This window comes from Salminus brasiliensis, chromosome 2, assembly GCF_030463535.1.
Source record: "Salminus brasiliensis chromosome 2, fSalBra1.hap2, whole genome shotgun sequence".
Taxonomy (NCBI): domain Eukaryota; kingdom Metazoa; phylum Chordata; class Actinopteri; order Characiformes; family Bryconidae; genus Salminus; species Salminus brasiliensis.
In genome coordinates this window covers 36,036,220-36,059,008 of record NC_132879.1, presented here as the reverse complement: position 1 = coordinate 36,059,008, position 22,789 = coordinate 36,036,220, and the positions used below count along the sequence as shown (strand labels likewise).

The 22,789-nt window shown below is 43.7% G+C and overlaps 1 protein-coding gene across 5 annotated transcripts in view; it reads right to left on the bottom strand.

Moving 5' to 3' along the window:
- prr5b (proline rich 5b (renal)) overlaps positions 1-22,789 on the bottom strand; it is a 42,553-nt gene that overhangs the window by 13,916 nt on the left and 5,848 nt on the right. For 4 of the 5 annotated variants that reach the window (XM_072672528.1, XM_072672524.1, XM_072672523.1 and 1 more), the window contains 2 exons: positions 4,364-4,477; positions 2,284-2,364 (listed from right to left, as the gene is read on the bottom strand). In XM_072672528.1, coding sequence (XP_072528629.1) covers positions 2,284-2,364; positions 4,364-4,467 — 185 coding nt within the window. In that variant the 5' untranslated portion in view covers positions 4,468-4,477. Of the gene's footprint in view, positions 1-2,283; positions 2,365-4,363; positions 4,478-6,470; positions 6,752-22,789 lie in introns of all 5 variants that reach the window. The other variant, XM_072672525.1, reaches the window with a different exon arrangement.

Here is a 22,789-nt window from a genome sequence, read left to right as displayed (position 1 = left end):
CGGATTGGCGCACGTCAAACACATCAGTAGTCAAACAAAGAGATGACCACATTAAACCTGCATTGAACAACAGACATTTGGCGAAAGCCCCCCACATCTGACAGCATGTTTTTTTTTACTACAATTGCATGGGACAAGACAAGGTAAGAAACAAGAAGTCTAACTAGCAGGAAAAGTCCATTTAAAGTTATCATTTTTTTTAATTTGATAGATCAGTTTTTATCAGTAGTAGCAACAGCTTAAATATAAACATACAGAACACAAATCTCTGAGTTGTCCCAAACTAGCCCAGTGAAAAAGAAACTGCTCCAAAGCCGCACATGAACTACACATAATTGAAAGTCAGCAAGATTTCGCTGATTGAACACATTCAGGCTACACAGTCACCTTTCAGTCTGTTTTTCAACCCCATGGGAACACCACAGAGTGGGTATTATTTGGGTGGCAAGGCGTTTACACTGTAATTATAAAACTACAATGTGCTCCTATATGGTAAATAAAGCTGCTATACTGGGTCGAGTTCATTCCAAACCAGAAGTGGTCCTGATATTGCACTATATGCTGTGTATCTAAAAAAACACAACACCACGCTCAAAAGAAAGTCCGGAGATGCTGAGAAAAAGGCTGCTGAAATAGATCTGTCTGGAGAACCAGTGAGAACCAGTGAGAACCATTATCTAGAAATACAAGTTTTCTCAGGGGCCTCAGCTGAGGTCAGTGATCATGGGGGTGTAACGATACATAATTTGACTCAATGTTAATAAAATAAAAGTAAAATAAATTCTGGAATAATAATATTGCCACATAATCTACTGAGGGAGTGGGAGGAGTTCAGTGCATCACATGACTATGCTGGAGTGGGCGGTTGATTAGTACTGCTTGTTCAAAGACTGCAATTACATTAGATATTAATATGAACAGATATCAAATTAGATATAAATAGAAGGGTTCATCCTCAACGATGCGTTGTCACATTTTCCTGAGGCACGTATCACAATTTCTCTATGCACCCCTTGAGAAAGGGATGGGGAAAAGGTGAGGTTCATGGAGAGCAGCAAAACAGAAAACATTGCATTTTTGCTTTGTCGAATTTTTCTCCCCTAACACTAGCAATATTCCCAACACTAGGAGGGTAAGGACCTAACATGTCTCCTGCCATACACGCAAAGCCAGCCGCCTCTTTTCCAACTGCTGTCCACGCAGAAACGCCGGGCAGACAACAGGCTCTGAGAAAAGCGCAGAGCCCCTCAATTGTGCTCTCTCGGACTCCGGCCACTGATGGCAAAGCAGCATGGCTCAGGATTCCAACTCGTAACCCCCAGGCCATAGTGGTAGTGCATTAAGGCAATTTAGGCAATTAACCTTTTGGGATAATATTCAAAGCACAGTCCAGTCTGAAGTAGTCGTTTTTAGGCAACACAGTGCTTTTTATATCTGGCTTAAAGCTAATCCCGAATATCACAGTAGGAACATGACAACAACATTAAAGCGGCATTATGCAAGAATTGGTATTTCTTGCTCCTGGTCTGCCCCTACAGTCATGAAGTGTATTTAGCACTTCGAGACACCCCTAAAGCACACACAATTCTGGACGAGCTGGGAGATTCAGACCTGTTAATAAAAGTGAAACTGATAAAGCTGCAGGTATGAATCATTTTACAATGTCTTAACATTTTAAAGTAGGTCATCTTTCTAGAATTCTTTCATTTTTACTGTTATCACCTCTGTTTCAGCACAGCTCCTTAGACTACAAAGAAGTATAAGAAACTATTCCAAAGCATCTCCATCAAGCATGATTTTAAATTGTGAAGGTTCTACAACCAAGCGCAAGATGAGCACTCAGGTACACCAGCATGTGTTAGCATGTGGTGAGCTGCAGCATTGTTCTGCAATAAGAAAAGTAGATACAATCTGAAAAATAACACCACTCTCACAACAGCTTAGGAAAATTAACATGCGGTTTTGGCTTCTTTCTTTCTTTCTGTCATTGTCTTCGCGTGGTAGAGTGGGTGTACTTAAGAGTATCAGTTTCCACTACTCAGCAGGAGTATGGTTTTCGATTAGCAGCCTCAGACATCAGGCGTGTTTGTCGGATGTTTCCTCAGTGCATAAAGCTTTTAAGGTGTTCAGAATGCTCTTTAAACGTTTTAACTTGGTGAATGTGGGTCTTTTAATGTAGCAATGAAAGAGCATTAAGTGGATAAGTGTGTGGATGGGCAGTGAATGGAGATGAGGAATAAAAACCCGCACAGGGTTCTGGAGGACAAAGCTCATTTCGCTTACCTGACCCCTTCATTCAGGGAGTATAGCTCATTATCTCCCAGGTCTTTCTTCTGGAACACAGCAATTACTGCATTATGGATGCTGCAGACAGAAACACACACACAAAACACATCAGGTGAGTCTTAGGCAGCTTAACAAGCTGTTTAAACTCATTTATGTTGACAATAACTGCACTTAGGCTTGTAAAACATCATGTATAATTAGCTGCAGAACCCCTAATTTAGCTATGAACAGACGGCGGGACGAAAGTGTTACTTCTATTAGCAGAGAATGGCCTTGCCAGTTTGTACAGAAGTCTGTAATAAGCCATGGAGGGTTAATCCAGGCATGTAGTTATTTCTTGCTCGTGGGCTCCCCCTGTAGCCAGAAAGTGTAATTTGCACTTTGAGCCACCACTGAAGGGCACGCTTTTCACATGCATTTCTAAACAAGCTGACAAGCACCGTCACAGACGGAAAAGGCATGTGATACACTTGAGGTGGTAGAGTGATGGTACAGGACTTTACACATAAATAAAAAATGGGACTATGTGTTCTCGTAAAAAAATGTCAAAAGCATGAGCCACATTAGGATCCTTAAGGCTCATTTATACTCCCGTTACTTACGAAAATGCCTCCTGAATTTAAGCAATACATCCACTAGAGGGCAGTTCAGAGTCAAAAGTGTCAGACAACAACAAACATGGCAGAGAGGTTGTGATAACGTACTTTCTACGAAAAAAGGCGAAAGCAACAGTGGTGTAAACTACTGTAAATAATGTAAAAAGGTTCCGCAATCAATTTATTTCCTGCCAGAGTCACTTCTACGCTGTGTCCATATGGCAGCGGTTGTGTTTCACTTGAACTATTAGCTAGCCTGCCCCCACGGTTTCCAGAGGGCTTCATGCGAAATGAACGCAGAGTACGGACAGGTGGTTCTGTCCGTATCCATATTTAATGTTGGGCATAAATTGTTCTTCTAATATCAGAATTTCTCTAAGCAAATGCATAAATACATACGTACAGCCCAGTTTTTTCAGGGGCCTAAACTTTGGTACAGTGCTCTGTGTATTTAGATGAAGGCAGGATGCACCTATATGACTTCTATATGACTGATCTAAAGAGATGTATGGTGTCATATATGGTGAAAAGCACCAACACGATTCCGTATAAGGCAAGCATGTATGCTGTGTCAGAGGAACAAACCACGCCCAGCTGATGAAACCTGTGCAGATGTGTGTAATGGAATACAATCTAACCCTGTGCTTTTGTTCATTTCCTGTAAAATTTTATGTAACTAAAATATGAGTGTATATATAGACAGATAGAGAGATAGATATATATATATAGATGTAATATATATAAAAGTATGTAAATAAATGTAATATATATATATTTTTATATTGAAATACACAGCATGTAATGCTGCTAAATTGCCTTTCCTCTTTCCCCCTCTCTCTCTCTCTCTCTCTGTTTCTCATACACACAAACTCACAAACCCCATCAGGGGCCAATTGTATTAACGGCACAAATACCACCCATGCGCTGCTCTCGGTGTGTATGCGTGCGAGAGAACAAGTGCGTGAGGAAACAAAGGCCTCTCTTCTCTGAGTGACCTCTTTGTGTTCGCCTCTGCATCTCAACCAGCTGATGGAGACGAGAGGGCCGGAATGTTTAGTGCCACCAAACGCCAACCCTGCACTGACCGCTGGAGCCCTATGTGTAGCTAATGCATGAATGCAGACAAACTACAGCAGACTGGAGCCGACTGCAGGGTACTGTGTATAAGTGACAGCATCTTTTCTGTGCATAGAAAGGAAGAGAAGGTGGTGGCAGAAGCAACACAAACACTTTAAAAAACACACACACACACACACACACACACACACACACACACACTGCAAAACAAACAGCTGTAGATGACTAGAGAAGCATGTCTCTCCATTATCCTTCACTTTCTCTCTCTTTGCACAGACAGGACTCCATCTCTTCTGAGGTGTGTTTATGTTTTCCACTAATTGAAAAGTTTTTCATTAATGAAGATTATTATTATTATTATTATTATTATTATTAAGAAACAAAATTCTACATGTGTGCATTACCTGTTCCAGGTGGCGTTGGCCCCTGCCCTGCGCTGCTGGGTGCCCCTCTCCTCCAAGGCTGCCTTCTCACTCTTGCCCAGTTCGCTGAGGCTCGGAGAACTCATCAACTTCAACCTGTGGAGAGTCCTCATATTAGTGAGAGAGAACAGGTCAGCGCACCACAAAACAAACAACACCACAGAGTGAAAGGAGTGCCGACAACACCACAGAGGAAGAAAGAGAGAAGGCAGCACTCTTGCAAGGTGCAGGATGGTGTAGTCTCCTCCCACTCTTCTTTCCTTCCTCTCTCTCTCTCTCTCTCTCTCTCTATCTCTCTCTGTAGGGCGGGGAGGGGACGCATAACCCAGCCACAGCCACTGCTGCCACCGTGCTACTGCTGAATGATCCCCTCCTCCCTCTCTTCCCTCTAACAGGAACTGTACTTGTTGCTCTCCATTTTTCTTTCTCTTTCTCCCCCTCATCCCCTGTTTCCCTCAGTGTCCCCCTCTTCTCTTTGTTTCTGTCCTTCATTTCTATTTCTTTGTGTCCCTCATTTCTTTTCATTTCTGTCTCCCTATCTATTCTTCATTTCTATTTTTGTGTACCTCTCTTCTCATCTTTTTCCTCTTTCTGTGTCCCTCTCTTCTCTTCATTTATCTTTCTGTGTCACTCTCTTCTCTTCATTTATCTTTCTGTGTCCCTCTCTTCTCATCTTTTTTCTCTTTCTGTGTCCCTCTCTTCTCTTCATTTATCTTTCTGTGTCCCTCTCTTCTCTTCATTTATCTTTCTGTGTCCCTCTCTTCTCTTCTTTTTTCTCTTTCTGTGTCCCTCTCTTCTCTTCATTTATCTTTCTGTGTCCCTCTCTTCTCTTCTTTTATCTTTCTGTGTCCCTCTCTTCTCTTCATTTATCTTTCTGTGTCCCTCTCTTCTCTTCATTTATCTTTCTGTGTCCCTCTCTTCTCTTCATTTATCTTTCTGTGTCCCTCTCTTCTTTTAATTTCTCTTCATGTGTCCCTCTCTTCTTTCCATTTCTATTTCTTTTTGTCTTTCTCTTCTTTTCATTTCTGTATTTGTACCCCGCTCTTCTCTTCGTTTCTCGTTCATTCTGTCCCTCTCTTCTCTTTTTTATTTCTTTCTCTTTCTATCTCTTGGAGTCCCTCTCTCTCTCTTCTCTTCTCTCCATTTATATTTCATATTATCCCTGACTCTTCATTTCTCTTTTACTGCGTCTCTTTCTTCTTGTTCTATTTGTTTCTATTTCTATGTTTCGTGGAGTCCCTCTCATTTCTTTATGTCTCTCTGTGCCTCTTTTCTTTATGTTTCTCACTGTCCTCTTTAATTCTCTCCCTTTACATTTCTCTCTCTGACTCTCTCATATTTCTTTCTCTCACTCTTTTTTATTTTGTCGCTCTCTGTCCCCTCCTTCTCTCTCTCACTTTAGGTCTGACCTTTTCTCACTCTCTCCACATCCTTCTCACTCTCTCTGCTCAGCGCTGTCATGTCCTACATGAACATATGAGAAAAGCTGCGTTCCAGTAGTGTGAACACACACACACACACACACACACACACACACACACACACACTGTGAATTCTTCTTGCAGAAATAAGGGCAGAGGCAACAGGCGTTTAGACTGTTTGTGAAACATTAATAAGACGACTTTAGAGGAGGCGGGAGGAGGGGGGGTGAGCATGTGCAGCTCCAAATAAAAAATTATATATAAAATATATATATAAATAAATTGAATATATACTCACACACACACACACAACCAGTCCAGAGCAGGCAAGAGGAACTGAGTGGTTTCACACTCCAGTAATCAGACACAATGCCTCCATCTCAAAGCCAGTGCTGGCACACATGGGCAATACAGCCAACACAACATGCACACAAACACGTTCATACAGCCTACACACACACACAACCTCAGCAGCACACACCCATCCCCACCAACCCAACACAACACTGCAAAGGCATTAGACACAGTTCTAATGCACAGTAATGCACAATTCAAGCACACACACACATACACACCACTGATCAGCACCTGCTGACACACTCACAGCCACAGCACACGAACCGGCACAGCATTCCCTGCAAGACACGCGGCGGAAACTTTCTACTTACTCCAGGAAATGGATTTGCGCATAGCAACTCAGCTCCATGGATGGGTTTTGAGGAACAGGTTGAGATGAAGATGGGGAAGACAGCGAGGAAAGTGGCTTTCACCTCGACACCAGAAACCCCGCAGAGCAGAGAGCTCCGTTCTAACGCCAGACTTTACTGCCACACTGCCAGATTCTTCTGACGCCCCTGCGCGCCGGCTCAACCACACTTCAGCAAGCAGTGCCGTGATTAAGGAGGACAGAGAAGTGAGAGAGAGGCGAAGAGGAAGGATCCATTCCCCCCTGTGTGAGACAAGCCTGTCTCATAAGCCACACGCTCCAACAATGCACAAATTCAGCTCCACATCGCATAATACAGGAAGAGCTTTTTGAGGTGAAGGATTGAGAATTTAGAACGAGAGGGAGCCAGACAGGGAGAGCCGGAGAGAGAGAGAAAGAGTGTGTGTGTGTGTTTGTGTGTATGTGTGTGTGTGTTCAGACTCATGGCAGCCTGTGTTTCTAAGTAAGCAAGAGGGATTGCCTTGATGCAAGAGAGCAGAGCTGCATGCAGATTTGGGTTCAGCGAGTGCGCAGGGTATTTTTAAACTTGCCTCAACATTTCGAAATAAATTCAAGGCCCGAAAATAGTGTACCACTCGCCACACAACTGTAGCACAAAGAACAGAGATTTGCACTGATTTGTACACTCAAAACACTCAACACAAAAAACTACCCAACAGTAGTTGGCTTTAAGCTGCGCTAGCAGTAAAGTCTGCTCTGTGTCTCAACCTAGACGTTAGAGATGGGCAATATGATGATAACTTATAGAATCGTGATGGGATGGGAGTAGATAGGAGTGAAATTAGTCCTGTTTAATTAACTGGAGTAAAAAAAACTGTACCAAAAGTCACTAGAGTAAGTAGGAGAGTATTCTAAATCTGCAACTACTGGTGAATTTAGTCCGCATGACAAGATTGTGAAAATATTGTCGTGAAAATGCCTTTAAATATGCTACAGCATTTTAACCGTACTGTTTTAGTTGTGGTGACAAATGTAAACATTTGTACATGTCTAGTGGAGCAGGACCACTACATATACACTAGACATGTACATGTACATGTACATGTACCGCCTGCCACCAGCAGGGGGCCCGGCCAGCAAAGTAGGAAAGCTGGTGGGGTTGGAGCAAAGAACTCCAAGCCCCAGAATTCCCAGCGGTAATCAACGCTGACCAGACCCACCTGTGTGGCACGGTATAAATACACCCAGCCAAACACACTTCCCCGTTGCACCTTTGTAGAGGGGCGAACAGTAACAGTGGGTTTAAGTTGCAAACAGAAAAGGGAAAAGAGAAAAGTGAAAAGTTGTGAACAGAAAAGAGAAAAGTTGTGAACAGAAAAGAGAAAAATTGTGAACAGAAAAGAGAAAAATTGTGAACAGAAAAGAGAAAAGTGAAAAGAGAAAAGTTGTGAACAGAAAAGAGAAAAGTTTAAATTGTGAACAGAAAAGTGAAAAGTTTAAATTGTGAACAGAAAAGAGAAAAGCATTTTAGTTGCTGTCTTTAGTTTGAGTAAACATCACTCCTGGTTTTTCCTTTGTTTGTTTTCCCGCCGTTTTCTGTGTTCCTTAAGATCAGTGTTTATACTGCCACCCCTCACAGCCGTGGTGGCACAGTGGAAATACACTGGGTTCCCATTACCAGGGTTGGGAGTTCAAGCCCAACAGTCACCAAGCACACACCACAAGAGGAGTAGTTCCATTTGATCATAATAAAACAAACTTTAACTGCACTTGAGTCCAAACCCCACACCACACCGTAACAGAAAGGTACGACCAACAATGGACTCAGCAGAGTTGGCGCCAATTAAGGAAGCTTTGCAAAATCAAGGCACGGCCATCGGCTGCCATGAGCAGCTGCTATTGGCGATCACAGAGCAGTTGAACCAGCTCGTTACAGTTCAGGCTGAGGCCACATAGGCCCGCCCTGAGACTGCCGCACAGCCGGTCCCACTCCCTCCTCCTGAGGTAGCCACGGTTGGACATGAGGCCCACTTGGTTACACCTGAGCGTTACACTGGGGAATCAGACAAATGCAGAGGATTCCTGCTGCAATGCAGTCTCGCATTCGAGCAGCAACCTTCCCGGTTCCCCACAGAGCGCTCCAAAGTGGCCTACATGGTGTCACTGCTTACGGACCGAGCTTTAGCGTGGGCTACGGCCCTGTGGGAGCAGAACTCTCCTGACTGCCTCACTGCTCAGGCGTTCACTAAGGCATTACATCAGACGTTTTACCAGCCATTAGAGGGCAGAGACGCTGGCCCACGGCTGCTAGACCTCACCCAGGGTGCACGCTCTGTAGCAAAATATGCTAGACTTTCGCACTCTGGCAGCGGAGAGTGCTTGGGGTGAAGAGGCCTTGGGGCCGATCTTTCTGCGAGGTCTCAATGGCAAGATGAAGGACGAGCTGGCCACTCGTGACCTACCCTCTACACTCTGCGACCTCTATGACGTGTGCATCCGCCTGGACAACCGCATACGTCAGAGGGCCAGAGAAAGAGCACGTAACCCTTGTGCTACAGGTTTTTGGCACCAGCAGCCAGTCAATCCCACTTGGGAACCCTCACCACGGGAGGCTCCTGAGCCCATGCAACTGGGAGGTGCCCGGTTACCTGACCATCTACCACCCCGACCCGTCCCATGGGACAGGTCTAAGAGAGTCCTTCATAAGTCGGGAAACGAGAGGGTCTAACCCGAGCGGGGGACTCTGCCTTAGAACATGTGGCATCCCCCATCTCAGGACTTCACCTCCCGGTTACTCTAGCCTGGACCTCCTAACATAAATTGCTGACAGCCTTTGTGGATTCTGGGGCTGCAGGCAATTTTGTGGACAGCTCACTGGCTGCTAGTCTTGGCCTTCCCGTGGACCCCCTGGAACGCCCACTACCCGTCCATGCCATAGATGGGAGGATTGTGGGATCTGGTCCTGTGACCCATCGCACCCAACCGATAACGCTGCGGATTGGGGCACACACTGAGCAGGTGGAATTGTACCTGACTCAGGCACCTCATCTGCAGTTGGTACTGGGCTACCCCTGGTTGGAACTCCACAACCCACGAATAGATTGGACAACCCACTCAGTTTATGCTTGGGGGCCACATTGTCAGGGGGCCTGTCTGGGTCACAAGGAAGGACCCCCATAGAGAGACCGTAAGCCAGAGTCAAGCATTCCTCATCTGGACAGGGTTCCTGAGGTGTACTGGGATCTCTGCGCTGTGTTCCGTAAGGAGGAATCGCAAATCCTGCCCCCTCACAGGCCTTACGACTGTGCCATAGATCTCCTACCGGGGACTATTCCCCCGAGGGGGCGCCTGTTTGCAATTTCTCCTCCGGAACGTTCTGCCATGGACTCCTACATTAAGGAGGCATTGGAGTCCGGTTTCATACGTCCATCCTCATCCCCGGCTGGGGCTGGTTTCTTCTTTGTGGGGAAGAAAGATGGCAGACTCCGCCCATGCATAGATTATCGAGGCCTAAACACGATCACTGTAAAGGACCGCTATCCCCTCCCCCTCATGTCGACTGATTTTAAGGCACTGCAGCAGGCGTCAGTCTTTACCAAACTGGACCTACGCAGTGCCTACAACCTGGTCCGCATACGACAGGGGTATGAGTGGAAAACCGCTTTCATCACCCCTACAGGGCATTATGAGTATCGAGTCATGCCTTTCGGCCTTATGAATGAACCCAGCGGTTTTCCAGCGTCTTATCAACGGCATGTTAAGGGAGGCCTTGGACCGTTTCGTATATGTCTACCTTGATGACATATTAATATTGGAGGAACACGTGGGACACGTCAGGCGAGTCCTTCAACTGCTCTTGGAGAACTGTCTCTTCATCAAGTTGGAGAAGTCTGTGTTCCACACAGAGAGTGTGTCGTTCCTGGGGTTCATAATCTCCAAAGGCACCCTTCAAATGGATCCAACCAAGATTCAGGCCGTCAAGGACTGGCCACGTCCTTCTTCTCTCAGGCAAGTCCAGTCCTTCCTGGGGTTCGTTAACTTCTTTAGCCGCTTTGTGCGGAACTTCAGTACAGTGGTGGCTCCCCTCACTGCCCTGACTCGAAAGACCTCAGGTCTCTTTTGTTGGTCCATGGAGGCTCAAAGGGCCTTTGAAGAGATTAAAGTGAGGTTGACCTCACCCCCGGTCTTACAGCTACCGGACCCCAATGAGCCATTTGTCGTCGAGGTAGATGCCTCTGATGTGGGTGTAGGTGCGGTCCTGTCCCAATGCCTGGGGCCAGGTAAAAAGCTCCATCCCTGTGCGTTCTACTCCCACAGGCTAACCCCGGCGGAATGCAACTATCCCATTGGGGACAGGGAGCTCCTTGCGAGCTTGTGAAGTTGGCTCTGGAGGAATGGAGGCACTGGCTTGAGGGGGCCAAACACCCATTTATTGTTTGGACAGACCACAAAAAGTTGGCTTACATACAGCAGGCCAAATGACTGAACCCTCGGCAGGCACGATGGGCACTGTATGTTGGCCGCTTCCATTTTATACTGTCCTATAGGCCGGGTTCAAAAAACACCAAGCCAGACGCATTATCCCGGCGGTGGGAACACCAGGGATCCAATCCAGAACCAGAACCAATCATCCCTGCCTCTCAAATAGTTGCTCCCCTCCGCTGGAGCATTGAGCAGGACATGCAAGCCCTCCGACGGGAGCCTGACCCCGGGGGGTGGTCCTCCTGGTCTGCAATATGTGCCCTCCACAGTTCGCCAGGCGCTTCTGCAATGGGGACATTTCCTGGCCACCCAGGTGCGGTCCGGACATTGGAGTTCCTCCGGAGACACTTCTGGTGACCAGGAATGGACAAGGACACACGTGCCTATGTTGCCTCTTGTGAAGTGTGTACCAAAAACAAGGCACTCTGGTCACAACCACCTGGCCTTTTACATCCATTGCCGACTCCAGCTCGTCCGTGGTCCCATGTGTCCCTGGACTTTGTGACAGGTCTTCCACCATCCAAAGGCAACACGGTTATAATGGTGGTCGTGGACCGTTTCTCCAAGGCATGCAAGTTTGTGGCATTGCCCAAACTCCCCTCAGCCCAAGAGAGCTGCAGCACGTAGTGAGGGTGCACGGAATGCCTTGCGACCTAGTGTCTGATCGGGGACCCCAATTCGCCAGCTGGTTTTGGAGAGCTTTCTGCCAGTTAATGGGAGCCACAGTCAGTCTTACTTCAGGTTTCCACCCTGAATCAAATGGACAGGCTGAACGAACCAACCAAGACCTTGGCCAGCTGCTCCGCTGCTTGACGGCAGGGAACCCAGCCTCTTGGGTGGACAAACTGCCCTGGGCGGAGTATGCTCACAACACGCTTTGGCACTCGTCCCTGGGTATGTCTCCCTTCGAGTGCCAATTTGGGTACTCTCCTCCCTTGTTCGAAGAACAAGAGATGGAGGTGGGGGTTCCCTCTGCTGTGCAGCTTGTCCGTCGATGTCGTAGGACCTGGCAGAAGGCTCGGGCCACCCTACTGGCGACCTCGAGGGCCAGAAAGCGGATTGCAGATCGCAAGAGGCGTTGTGCCCTGTCTTTCCGTGTGGGTCAAAGGGTGTGACTGTCACCCGTTTTAAGGTGCACATATTTGTTACTGTACACTGTACAGCGAAATGTGTCCTCCGCATTAATTCTTATGCTATTATATTGTCATTATATCAGCAGTTAAAAAAAACATTATTGTGACAGGCCCAAAAGACAATTCAATTAATTACAAAGGCAATTCAAGTAATTTTCATCCATTCATGTAATTTCTAAAATTGCTGAATTGTTCAGAAAGTGCTAGAAAGTTTATACAGTGTGGAACTGGCAGCAGTGAAACATATTTCAGTAATGTTTTTGAACTTCAGTGTACTTAGTACTACTGAATCTCAGAAACCTTCGAAATTACTCACATCATTAGATTCTTCAAACTTTTCTAAATGTCTCTTCCGTCAGGTTTAAGCACATTCATTCATTTTTAAAGAATGCATCCAGTTAAATTAAGGTAAATACACACGTGCTAGCATACACAAATTTGCTAGTTTATCTTTGTGCTTAACAACACTATCAACATACACAAAAAAAAACACAGCCTACATCACCCACCATGCTACACCCGCACATTCAATCACACACTACCCTTCCCCACCCAGTCTTAGCACACTTCTTATCCACAACCACTGACTAGATTTTTCAGCTACTTCTCACAGTTCTTTCATGGCTGTTCAACCAGCAAAGACATGACCGACTAAATTTAATGTCTGTACGTTTTTCCATTCAGGTATAGGAATGTAAACGACAAGCAGTTCGTTTCTCTAGCTTGATATGAATTATTATAGGTACAGTTGTGGGGTTAAGTGAGTCATCCATACACACACTTATATCACGACTAATTGGTCGGTAGCTTGGTAGCATCAAGTGATGGGAGAGACTATGACTAATTGGTCGGTAGCTTGGTAGCATCAAGTGATGGGAGAGACTATGACTAATTGGTCGGTAGCTTGGTAGCATTGTGTGATGGGAGAGACTATGACTAATTGGTCGGTAGCTTGGTAGCATTGTGTGATGGGAGAGACTATGACTAATTGGTCGGTAGCTTGGTAGCATTGTGTAATGGGAAAGTCCATGACTACAATTAGGGGAAAAAACATTCAGAAAGAATAAGATATATTATTTTTATTATGAATTATACGGTATAAGGCCCCTGCTTTGCCCTAGCATAAGGGCTCAGATGTGCACTGGGTCTGATGCCCTCAGACAGTGTCAGAAACAGGCAGACAGAGGGCAGACTGGCACACTTCCAGACCAAAAGCAGAGCTGTCTGCTACTACAGTCTCAGTCGAGTGGCAAACAGAGCCGTCAGGAGGATCTTCTCTCTGCTCCAGGTATATAGGTCAGACAGAGAGAGAGAGAGACAGAGATAGACAGATACCAAGGGAGAGGTTTGTTAACAGTCATGCTGTGAGTAGAGTAATAATGATGCCTTTTCTGCTGTTTGCTGCTGCAGAAACAGTGACCCACATCCGGCACATATAAAGCTAATCTACGAGGACATGCAGTAAAGCCTCTAGTGACCCAGAGCATCTCTCAGTGAATGCCACTGCTTTCACATTAACCTTCAGCGTTCTTCTCATCTAACAGGCGTCAGGAATGCTTGAGTGCGGACCTGCGTCTCTTTTTGAGTCCTATGCCCTGCTTGTTCTCTGTCGCTGTCATTTTCCCTCCTGCTCCCTCTTGGATGCTGTTTTCTGTATCTCTATCTTTTTCTCATCACTCTTTCATCTCTTTCATTCAGGCAGGATGTTACACTTTGTGCAAGATAAGCTACATATAGCCAGTGCATTCATTTGCATGTGTGTGTGTGTGTGTGTGTGTGTGTGTGTGTGTGTGTTTTGTGGCTGTGTTAGAGAAGGTTTACTCATCATCTCATTCACTCCCCACTATCTAGTGTTTGCTCTAATGTAAAAAGAGCTCAGTTAGGAATGACGATGGAAAGAACAAAAGATTTCCCTTTGAGAATTTAAACATTACAGAGCGGGTGACATTTAGTAATGGTGTAGATCACATAATTTACAGTCAGATTGTGGTTTCTGAGTCAAGGATTAGATCATTATTCAAAGAATTTACAAAAAAGAAACAAACGTAACACCGTTTTTAGCTTCCAGTTTGAAAGTATTTTGTGTTACTGCTTTGTTTGTATTTTGACATGGTCTGTTAATTTGTATTAGTGACTTTTATGTTGATGCTGTCTGTTTGTTTGTTTACATTAGTGACTTTTATGTTGATAAGGTTGACTTTTATTTTGACAGTCTGTTTCTTTAGTGACTTTTATGTTGACGTGGTCTGTCTATTTGAATGAATATCAGGCCATACTGGTTATCCGCCTCCCTATATATATATCATAAGAGCACCAATCCTGTTATTCCCTAACTGTGGCCTTAACTCACTTCTTGCTTTGACCATTTTTCTTTTATTGCAGTGGGTTGGCTAGACTGAAAAAAAGCCACTGACTTTACTTGATCTAAATAAGTGACTAAAATATATTACATCACCCCAACTATTGTGAAAATATGTGAACTGAAAGACGAGGCTATTGATGTGGAAACGATGTACACACTTGAATAAAGTCATCTGAGTGCAGTACTTCTTTCAGCGTGCCTGTACGACAGACTCTTTTCATTCGTCTTCCTACTGAAAAAGTAGCCCCCGGACTCTCTGAAAACCACTTAGTGAACCACCAATCTTACACACAATAAACACAGTGTCCTGTGTAGTATCATACCTACAGCTGAAACACTGTAAATGGGAACCCAAGGACACAGTGTTACACTGCTACAGTCCTCATTCAACCCCATAAGGAGAGGAGGGTGGTGGTGTCAATGTGTTCTCTTAACTGGCTTCCTGTAGCTGCTTCCCGCACCAGATTCAAAACCCTGACGCTGACCTACAAAGCCAAGAATAGACCTCTGTACTTGATGGCAATGGTCAAAAGCCGATCAGTACTAAGAGCCCTTAGAGCTTCCAGTACGGCTTGGCTCGACCCACTACTTGGTTACTTGGTTGATGCACCTTTGGCAGCAATTACAGCTTTAAGGCGTCTTGGGGAAAAAAGCTACGAGCTTGACACACTTGTTTCTGGAGATTTCTGCCCAATCCTCCAGGTATAGCCTTGCAAGCTTTGTACATTGCTACTTTCAGCTCCTTCCACAGATGTGAATTCAGGTCAGACCACTCAAGGACGTTCACATACGTTCTCTGAAGCCACTCCTTTGTTGTCTTGGCTTAGAGTCGACTTGGAGTCGTTGTCATGTGGTCAAGTACACCTTCGGACCAGTCTGAGATCCGGAGCACTCTGGATCAGGTGTTCCTCAAGGATCTCGGAGTACGTAGCTGCATTCATCTTTCCCTCTAGGAGGACTAGTCGCCTCGGTCCTGCTGCTGAAAAACATCCCCACATCATGATGCTGCCACTGCCATGCTTCACTGGACGGCATAAGCCAGGTGATGCAGTGTCTGGTTTCCTCCAGACTTAGCGCTTGGTATTTAGGCCAAAAAGTTCAATTTTGGTTTCATCAGACCACAGAATCTTGTTTCTCATGGTTAGATAGTCCTCCAGCAGGCCGTCATGTGACTTTTACAAAGAAGTGGCTTACGTCTGAACACTCTACCTCTAAGGCATGATTTGTGGAGTACTGCTTGGATGGTTGATCTTCTCCACAGTGATACTCCGGAGCTCTTTTCAGAGGGATCCTCTGGTTCCTGCTCACCTCTCTGGCCTACACCCGTCCTTCCCGACCGCTCAGTTTGGCCGGGCATCCAGGTCTAGGAAGATTCTTGGTGATTCCAAACTTCTTCCATTTACGAATGATGGTGGCCACTGTGCTCTTTGGGAGCTGTAAAGCTGCAGCAATTTTCCGTATTTTTCTCCAGATCTAAGCCTTGACACAATCCTGTTTCTGAGGTCTGCAGATAATTCCTTTGACCTCATGGCTTGGAGTTTGATCTCACATGCATGTCAACTGGGGGACCTTAAATAGGCAGGTGTTGGCAATCCCCAATCATGTCCAGTCAATTAAATTTACCACAGGTGGATTCTAATTAAGTTGTAGAAACGTCTCGAGCAGTCTCAGTGGAAACACTATGGACCTTAGCTCAATAATACCACAATTATGCCTGGCCAACACTACAGAATAATCGGGACGATTTTTGAGGCCGCCATGTTTGTTTAGATCTAGTATACTAGAAACTCTTTTCGGCCAGGATTCTTGTTTGCGTGTGTAATCTGAAAGTGTGTGGTGTTTCATTCAAGGCAGATCACGTAGTGTGGGGACTCTGATGACTAAGAACGACCACATTTTTAACATCGGTTAGGATTCTTGAGTCTCGTAGCGTGGGCCTTGCAGAAGACAAGGTGTGAATCTGCAGAACATAGATGCTAAAAGTTCAATGAAAACAAAACAAAAAAGTGTAATGAGGCAAAGGCCTAATATAAACACACTGAAACTCATACGTGCCATGAGCTCACACTCGTACACACACCAGCTGCACCTGAGGTTTTGTGTGAATCAAGAGGTTCTCTGTTTCATCCACTCCAGATGTGCTCGTCAGTGTGGGAAAGGCAAAATGAGACCAAGCACTTCACCACATCTCTACCTTCCGCTCCCTGCCTGCCTCCCTCTTTCTTCTTCCTCCCACTCCGCCACAGTGTACTCCATTCTCACATTCCTCCCTTCCTCTAGATTCTGATCTGTGCTGTAAAAATGTGGAGAGAGAGCGGAAGAGAGAGGGAGAGAAAGAGAGAGTGCAGTCTGAAGCCTTACACTCCTCACATGTATGCTATTATAGGCTTTTCCTGCTCTGGCTATAAATTGGACTGCTACCGACCGGGGCAGTCAGTGGGTGCTGTGTGGTCAGAGTGGGTTTCTGCAACTTGACTGAGCTCAGATGTCTCTGATGCCCCGAGTCCTCTGGTGTTAATCTGCTAAATAACCATTTATGCTCTCAGCGAGGAACCTCTTGGGAACGAAGTGCAGGCCGGCAGCCACAGATGCACTTAATTCATGAGAGAGAGGAAATGAAACCTGCCGCTTTATAGAGAGGTGCAGAAATCAACCTCACCACTTACGCACCACCATCTGTGTCAATTAGACTTATGTGGAGTTCTTAAAGAGAAGAAAAGCCTGTTTCTGTCTAATGGGAAATGGTTTGAGGAGCATCACTGCTTGTGTCGGTCCAAAGGCAGCCTGTAGCTGTAACGTTCTCAAGCCTTAAAAAAACGTCATAGCAGTAATATATGGTCTAACTTTCTAATTGGATGCCAGTGATGACTGAGCCGATGATGATGTCAATTAAGGCAATAAAGAGAACAGATGGATATTTAAAATGAGTTCAATATTATTGTATTGTATTGTATAGTATTGTAAGATGTTGCCCAGACTTATTGTACATATCCAGCCTTAAATGACCTTAAATGGTGTATTATTTGCCGTTTGCTTTAGAGGTTCCTGGGTAACACCACTACCCACCCTATGTCAGAGCAGGGTTCGATTCACTGCTTTGGGCAAGAACAGTATACTATAGACTCCTAAAAATAAGGGTGCTACAAAGCAATGCCATAGAACAATCGTTTTCTAACACTGATGGGTGTGTGAAGAACCGTTTAAAGATTATTTACCAATTTCTTTATCAATTACCAAAGGTTCTTGGGTTTATGGCATCCATTGTAGCACCTTACAAACATATTTTAAGAATGGAGCAATAACCTGAGTACCTGGGTAAAAAGATAATGCTACACTTGCCAGATTAACCTGGTTCAATTATTAGCCGCTGGATAAAAGCAACTGCCAAATGCAGCAAAACACAAAAGACAAATCATTCTGAACAGCTGCACGTCTTACTACAACAAGCATTCTTAAACCAGCTAAATATGTATTGTACGGCACTTTAAAACACTTTAAAAGAGCTGTATGGTTGTGTCCATGAGTGAGCCTAATGTATGGAGCCAGTGTTTCACTTTGTGCTTCCTCTCCAGAAGCTTAGACAGTTGTGGCATATTGCTCATTTCGAGTTTCCCACAACTCTATGGCTCCATCAACCACACACACATACACACGATTCCTTTTTGTCCCCAGTCAGGATGTGGGGTCATGCATGGGTAGCTTTACTGCAAGCACCTAATTCGGTTGGCCCCTCGCAGATGCTTTGTAGAGGTTCACTTTGCATTTAACTTACATTTGAAGACGATGACATGATGCCAGTTTTACTTTTCGATGGAAAGCATCTAAAACTATCAAACTATCAAAGCTATCAATGCTCGTATTACTTGGACACGTAGTTTGACTACCCCACAGCTAAAATCACAACACACAGTGGGAGTTTGTGCTTCAGGATAGAGGTGTTACAGGATTGGATCGCATTAATTCTTTATTCTCACCAATAGCCAATGAAGCATTGTTTTTGCTGATATCGGCACAATCCGATATGGTACCACGTTCAGTACCAATACCTGATGTAACTGATATGCATTCTCTAATTCTTTGAAAATATCAATTAAATTCACCTTTAAATTTTCTCTCATCCTCACTTTAACCTCAACCCAAAACCTAATTCTAACCCTGGTCCAAACCTTGACCCTGACAGAATCAACAGACAGTTTGCTACTGTGAAAATCTGAATACGGTAGACAGTCAATGTGAGGAGAGTAGTAGGACAACTATCTTATTTTTTGCTTGTTTTGTCTCTTCATTTTTATGTGCTTCCTTCTTGGCCAGGGTTCACTTGTAAAATTGCAAAATCTCTATGGAAGAATCTTAGTGTACCTACCTTGGTTAAACAATACATAAAATACATTTGTTTTATATGTACTGTATATTATATAATCTTACCCTATTCTTAACCTCAGTAACCAAATATATAAATATATATATATATATATATATATATATATATATATATATATATATTTTATATATATATAATTATATATATATAATTTTTCTTTTTCATGTAAACCACATAGCTTTTGTTTGTTTAAAAACACTTTACCAAGTCAGGGCTACTTCAGTGTAAAAAAAAAATATATATATATATATATATATATTTTTCCGTTATCACTATGATTCTTGTGATCAACATAATGAAATATCATTCTGGGCTGCAAAGACAGAACAGATTATTGCGTGAAGCTTGAACAAACCTCTTTCACATGTGGAATGAGTAATATTACCAATTAATTAAGCTGCCTAACATATGCTTTGTTTATTACTAGCCATCTTGCAAGAAGCATTTAGCTTGTTGTCCTTTTTTTAGCTTCATTTACCCTTTAGTTTAGTTCATGATTCTCCATTTGTTTGTTTACTTTTGCCGTTTTTATCCTCAGTTTATCGTTGATTTGTGATGGTACTGTAGCAAACGATGCATTTGTGCCTGATACCTTCTCGTCAGTCTCATTTCTTACAGATGGCTGGCTTTGTTACAGAATTACAGTGCATAAAAAACAAGCTTGAAGCTGTGATGTAAAGTTATAATAAGTAAAAAATAGCTATTAGTATTAGATTAATTTAATATTGCACTGTAGTGAATGCTGCTTTTTTTGCAATTTCGTATTTCGTATAACTTAAAGGATGGTTTAGATCATGTGCTGCACATTCACTCAGAGAGCCACTGTTTGTTATAATCATAATGTTATATCATCTCCATCATCCTGATATCCAACACTGCATAGCGCACACAACCATGCATACAACACACACAACCCTAAGGTGCTGCACCACACCTGGGCCTGGGAGAGTACTTTGGCTCCCAATTAAAATTTCACAACTGCGAAAGAGTATTAAAAATACGCTCTGGTGAATAATTGATGAGGTGCTGGGTGGGGGACTGCAGAAAGGTCTGTGCAGTGTGTAAGTCTGTCCTCACAAGCTGTTTTAAACAGTGCAGTGCCTTCAAATGAATCAAGACGTATTAAGATCAGAGCATGGATTCAAATGACAAATCCAGCGTATACTGAGGTGAGAACTTGCTGTGCTTTTGAGAAGCCTCAGAGAAGAGGCCGCGCAGAGAGAATTTCAAAGTGTGTGCAGTCTGCTCCTGGAGGCACTGCAGCCCGTGTGTGCTCAGTCAAGGACTGCAGCGCTGCTGGGCATCCAAGCTTTTGGGTATCTCTCTGTGGACAGGCAAAATAGGCAAACAGTAATTCAGCGGTGAACCGCCTCTTATCTGAATCCTGACAGATGGTGCCGTTTCAAAAGTTGTGGCAGAACTGATTCATTACCCAGCACAGTTTATTATGGTGTGAAACCTTTGCGATTTCCCTGAACTCACATGGCAGACTGCTTGGCTTCCGCTGGCCTCTTTTGAATACTAAACATCACAATTGTCATTTAGTATCTAGGCTACATAGAGATAAGGTAAACAGACAAAAGCTATGCATAATACCTCACATCTTTAATCTGAAAAGCACTGAGTGCGGGAGGAGTTAGTTAGCTGACACCAAATGATAACTTTACTAAATTATGTTGAAAGGTTTATTCATTAACCAATAAAATTTCTGTGTGATATGGCCCCACTTTGTGCTGGCCATGCTGAGTGACGTGGAGTTTCACCTAGCTACAGTAAACTTGCTGTTTCTTTCTACAGACTCTACAGCGCCCTCTAATGGAGTATATAGAGTTCCATTGGCTCCATATGGTTCTTCAAGGTAAAACCTTCACACCCTTTGTTGATGTCTCCCTCACAATAGGCCTAGCACAATTATTACGCTATCAACTTGTACAGTATATGGACAGGGCCTCGATCATTTTTTCTGACCTCGATATTGCCCAATGTGTTTACTTGCATGTATTTTAGCAGAGACGATGCTTTAATCCAGCGGAGGAGAAGAGTGCAGTGCGCGCAGTGACTAATACATCGATAATGCGCCTCCATACACACAGAGTGGACTGCGATGGGTAGTAGTGTAACATATCGCCCCCCCCCCCCAGACAATCACAAACAGTTTGGCATACATGTGAACCATAGATTAACTGCTAAGGTTTAACCATAATAGTGTGGAAACCATTTTTAAAGCCATACACAGACATTTGTAGCTTATATTCCACCACAAATAATAACCACTTTCGCCATGCGGACCATCATGCATGCACGACTGCAGAAATGCTGTGTTGGATGTCTCTGTTTTACCATAGAAAATGTGTAGTAAGTCTGTTGTAGCTGCACAAATCCCGACAATGCTTGAAAGAGCGAGTTTAAATGGACTTGGTTTTAAACTCACATTCCACAAATCCGGTGTAAGAAGCCGAATGAGCGAGGAGAGCCCATTAACATAAACAAGAGGGTAAGTCGACTTTAAAAACAGTGGGTTTTATTCTATTTTTTATTAATATCGGATATTGAAACATTTTTTGAAAATTCCAATGTCTGTCTATTAAAAGGTCATTTCTTTTAAAAAGAATGTAATTGCGTCATTATGCTATTGTATTATAATTATATATAAAAAAATATTAAAATATCGTTTATCACAATTATTTCTTGGACCATTTATCATCCAAAAATATTCACAATATAAAACTAGTCAGATGCAATATCAAGACTGCTTGTATCTGTTGCCTGAACATATCAAAACGCTCCACTCCATGGCTGAGAGGTCACACTTATGGGCCTTAGTTTGACTTAAATCAAGCCTGTTAACTTAATCCAGTCTTCATTTTTTAAACACACAAACAACAGCAGCCAGGATTTTACCACAGCGAGCCTTTAGATACAGCAACATATTAACCTCACCAAGAAAAACATCTCTTCAGAGGTTGGATACTTCCTGCATATTAGCTTCACCCCCTTTTTGTGTGTGCATGCATTGCTAAGGGACCACAGCAAAGCTCTTATGCGAACAAAAGGTGAAAAGGGCAGGGAACACAACATACTAATAGGGAGAGAACAGTTACTGTAGCATATGATAAAACAGAGCTGATACAAGTGCAGGGTTACTTAGTGTTCAAATGATTCTGTTATCAGCATGGGGTGCTGGGATGGGCATCCTGAACAACGGGTGCGATACTTATACTCAGTGCTCTGTAAAAGCCATGTGTTAACATTTGGCCTTCCAGAGTGATAATGTCCAATGTGGATGGGTATTAGAGGACTCGGTTAACTGTTCAAGGTGCCAGTATTTGAATACTGAAATCACTATTCTGGTATTTGTTTCAGCAAGAGAAGACAGAGAATGCTTGTGTTATCTTTTCACGGGACAGTTTAATCGTATTTGTGAAGACGCATGGACATATTTTTGCTACTCTAAAACCCTGTTCAGCCTTTCTCTATATATTTATTCCAGAGTCCTATTTTGGACCTTAATCACACAGTCTTCAGGCACACATTTGCACATGCACATATCTGTATTTGTATATTTTTTTGTATTTATTGTCTTTGTACTTATTGTCTATGCACCTTGTCTCGTATCTTGTCTATTGTCCTTCCACTATTGTCTGTCCTACCTATTCTACACAGGAGACAGAATAGGTAGGACAGTATTTGGTTGTACTGTACAACCCTGTATTAGTGTAATGACCATATAGTGATTATATATCGGTATAAACTTTACCGAAGAAAAATGTCTCTTTAAAATGTGTTACATCAACACACCTGCTTTCTTCTGCTTGTTCTATTAACACATTTTGTTCATATGCAACCACTCCCCACATTTTAATCCGAGAAGCCATTGTTATTTTAATATATAGCAGATCTTAGCCATACATTTACGACTCTAACCCTCTCGGAAACCTTGAAAATCTATTTCTTTGACAAAT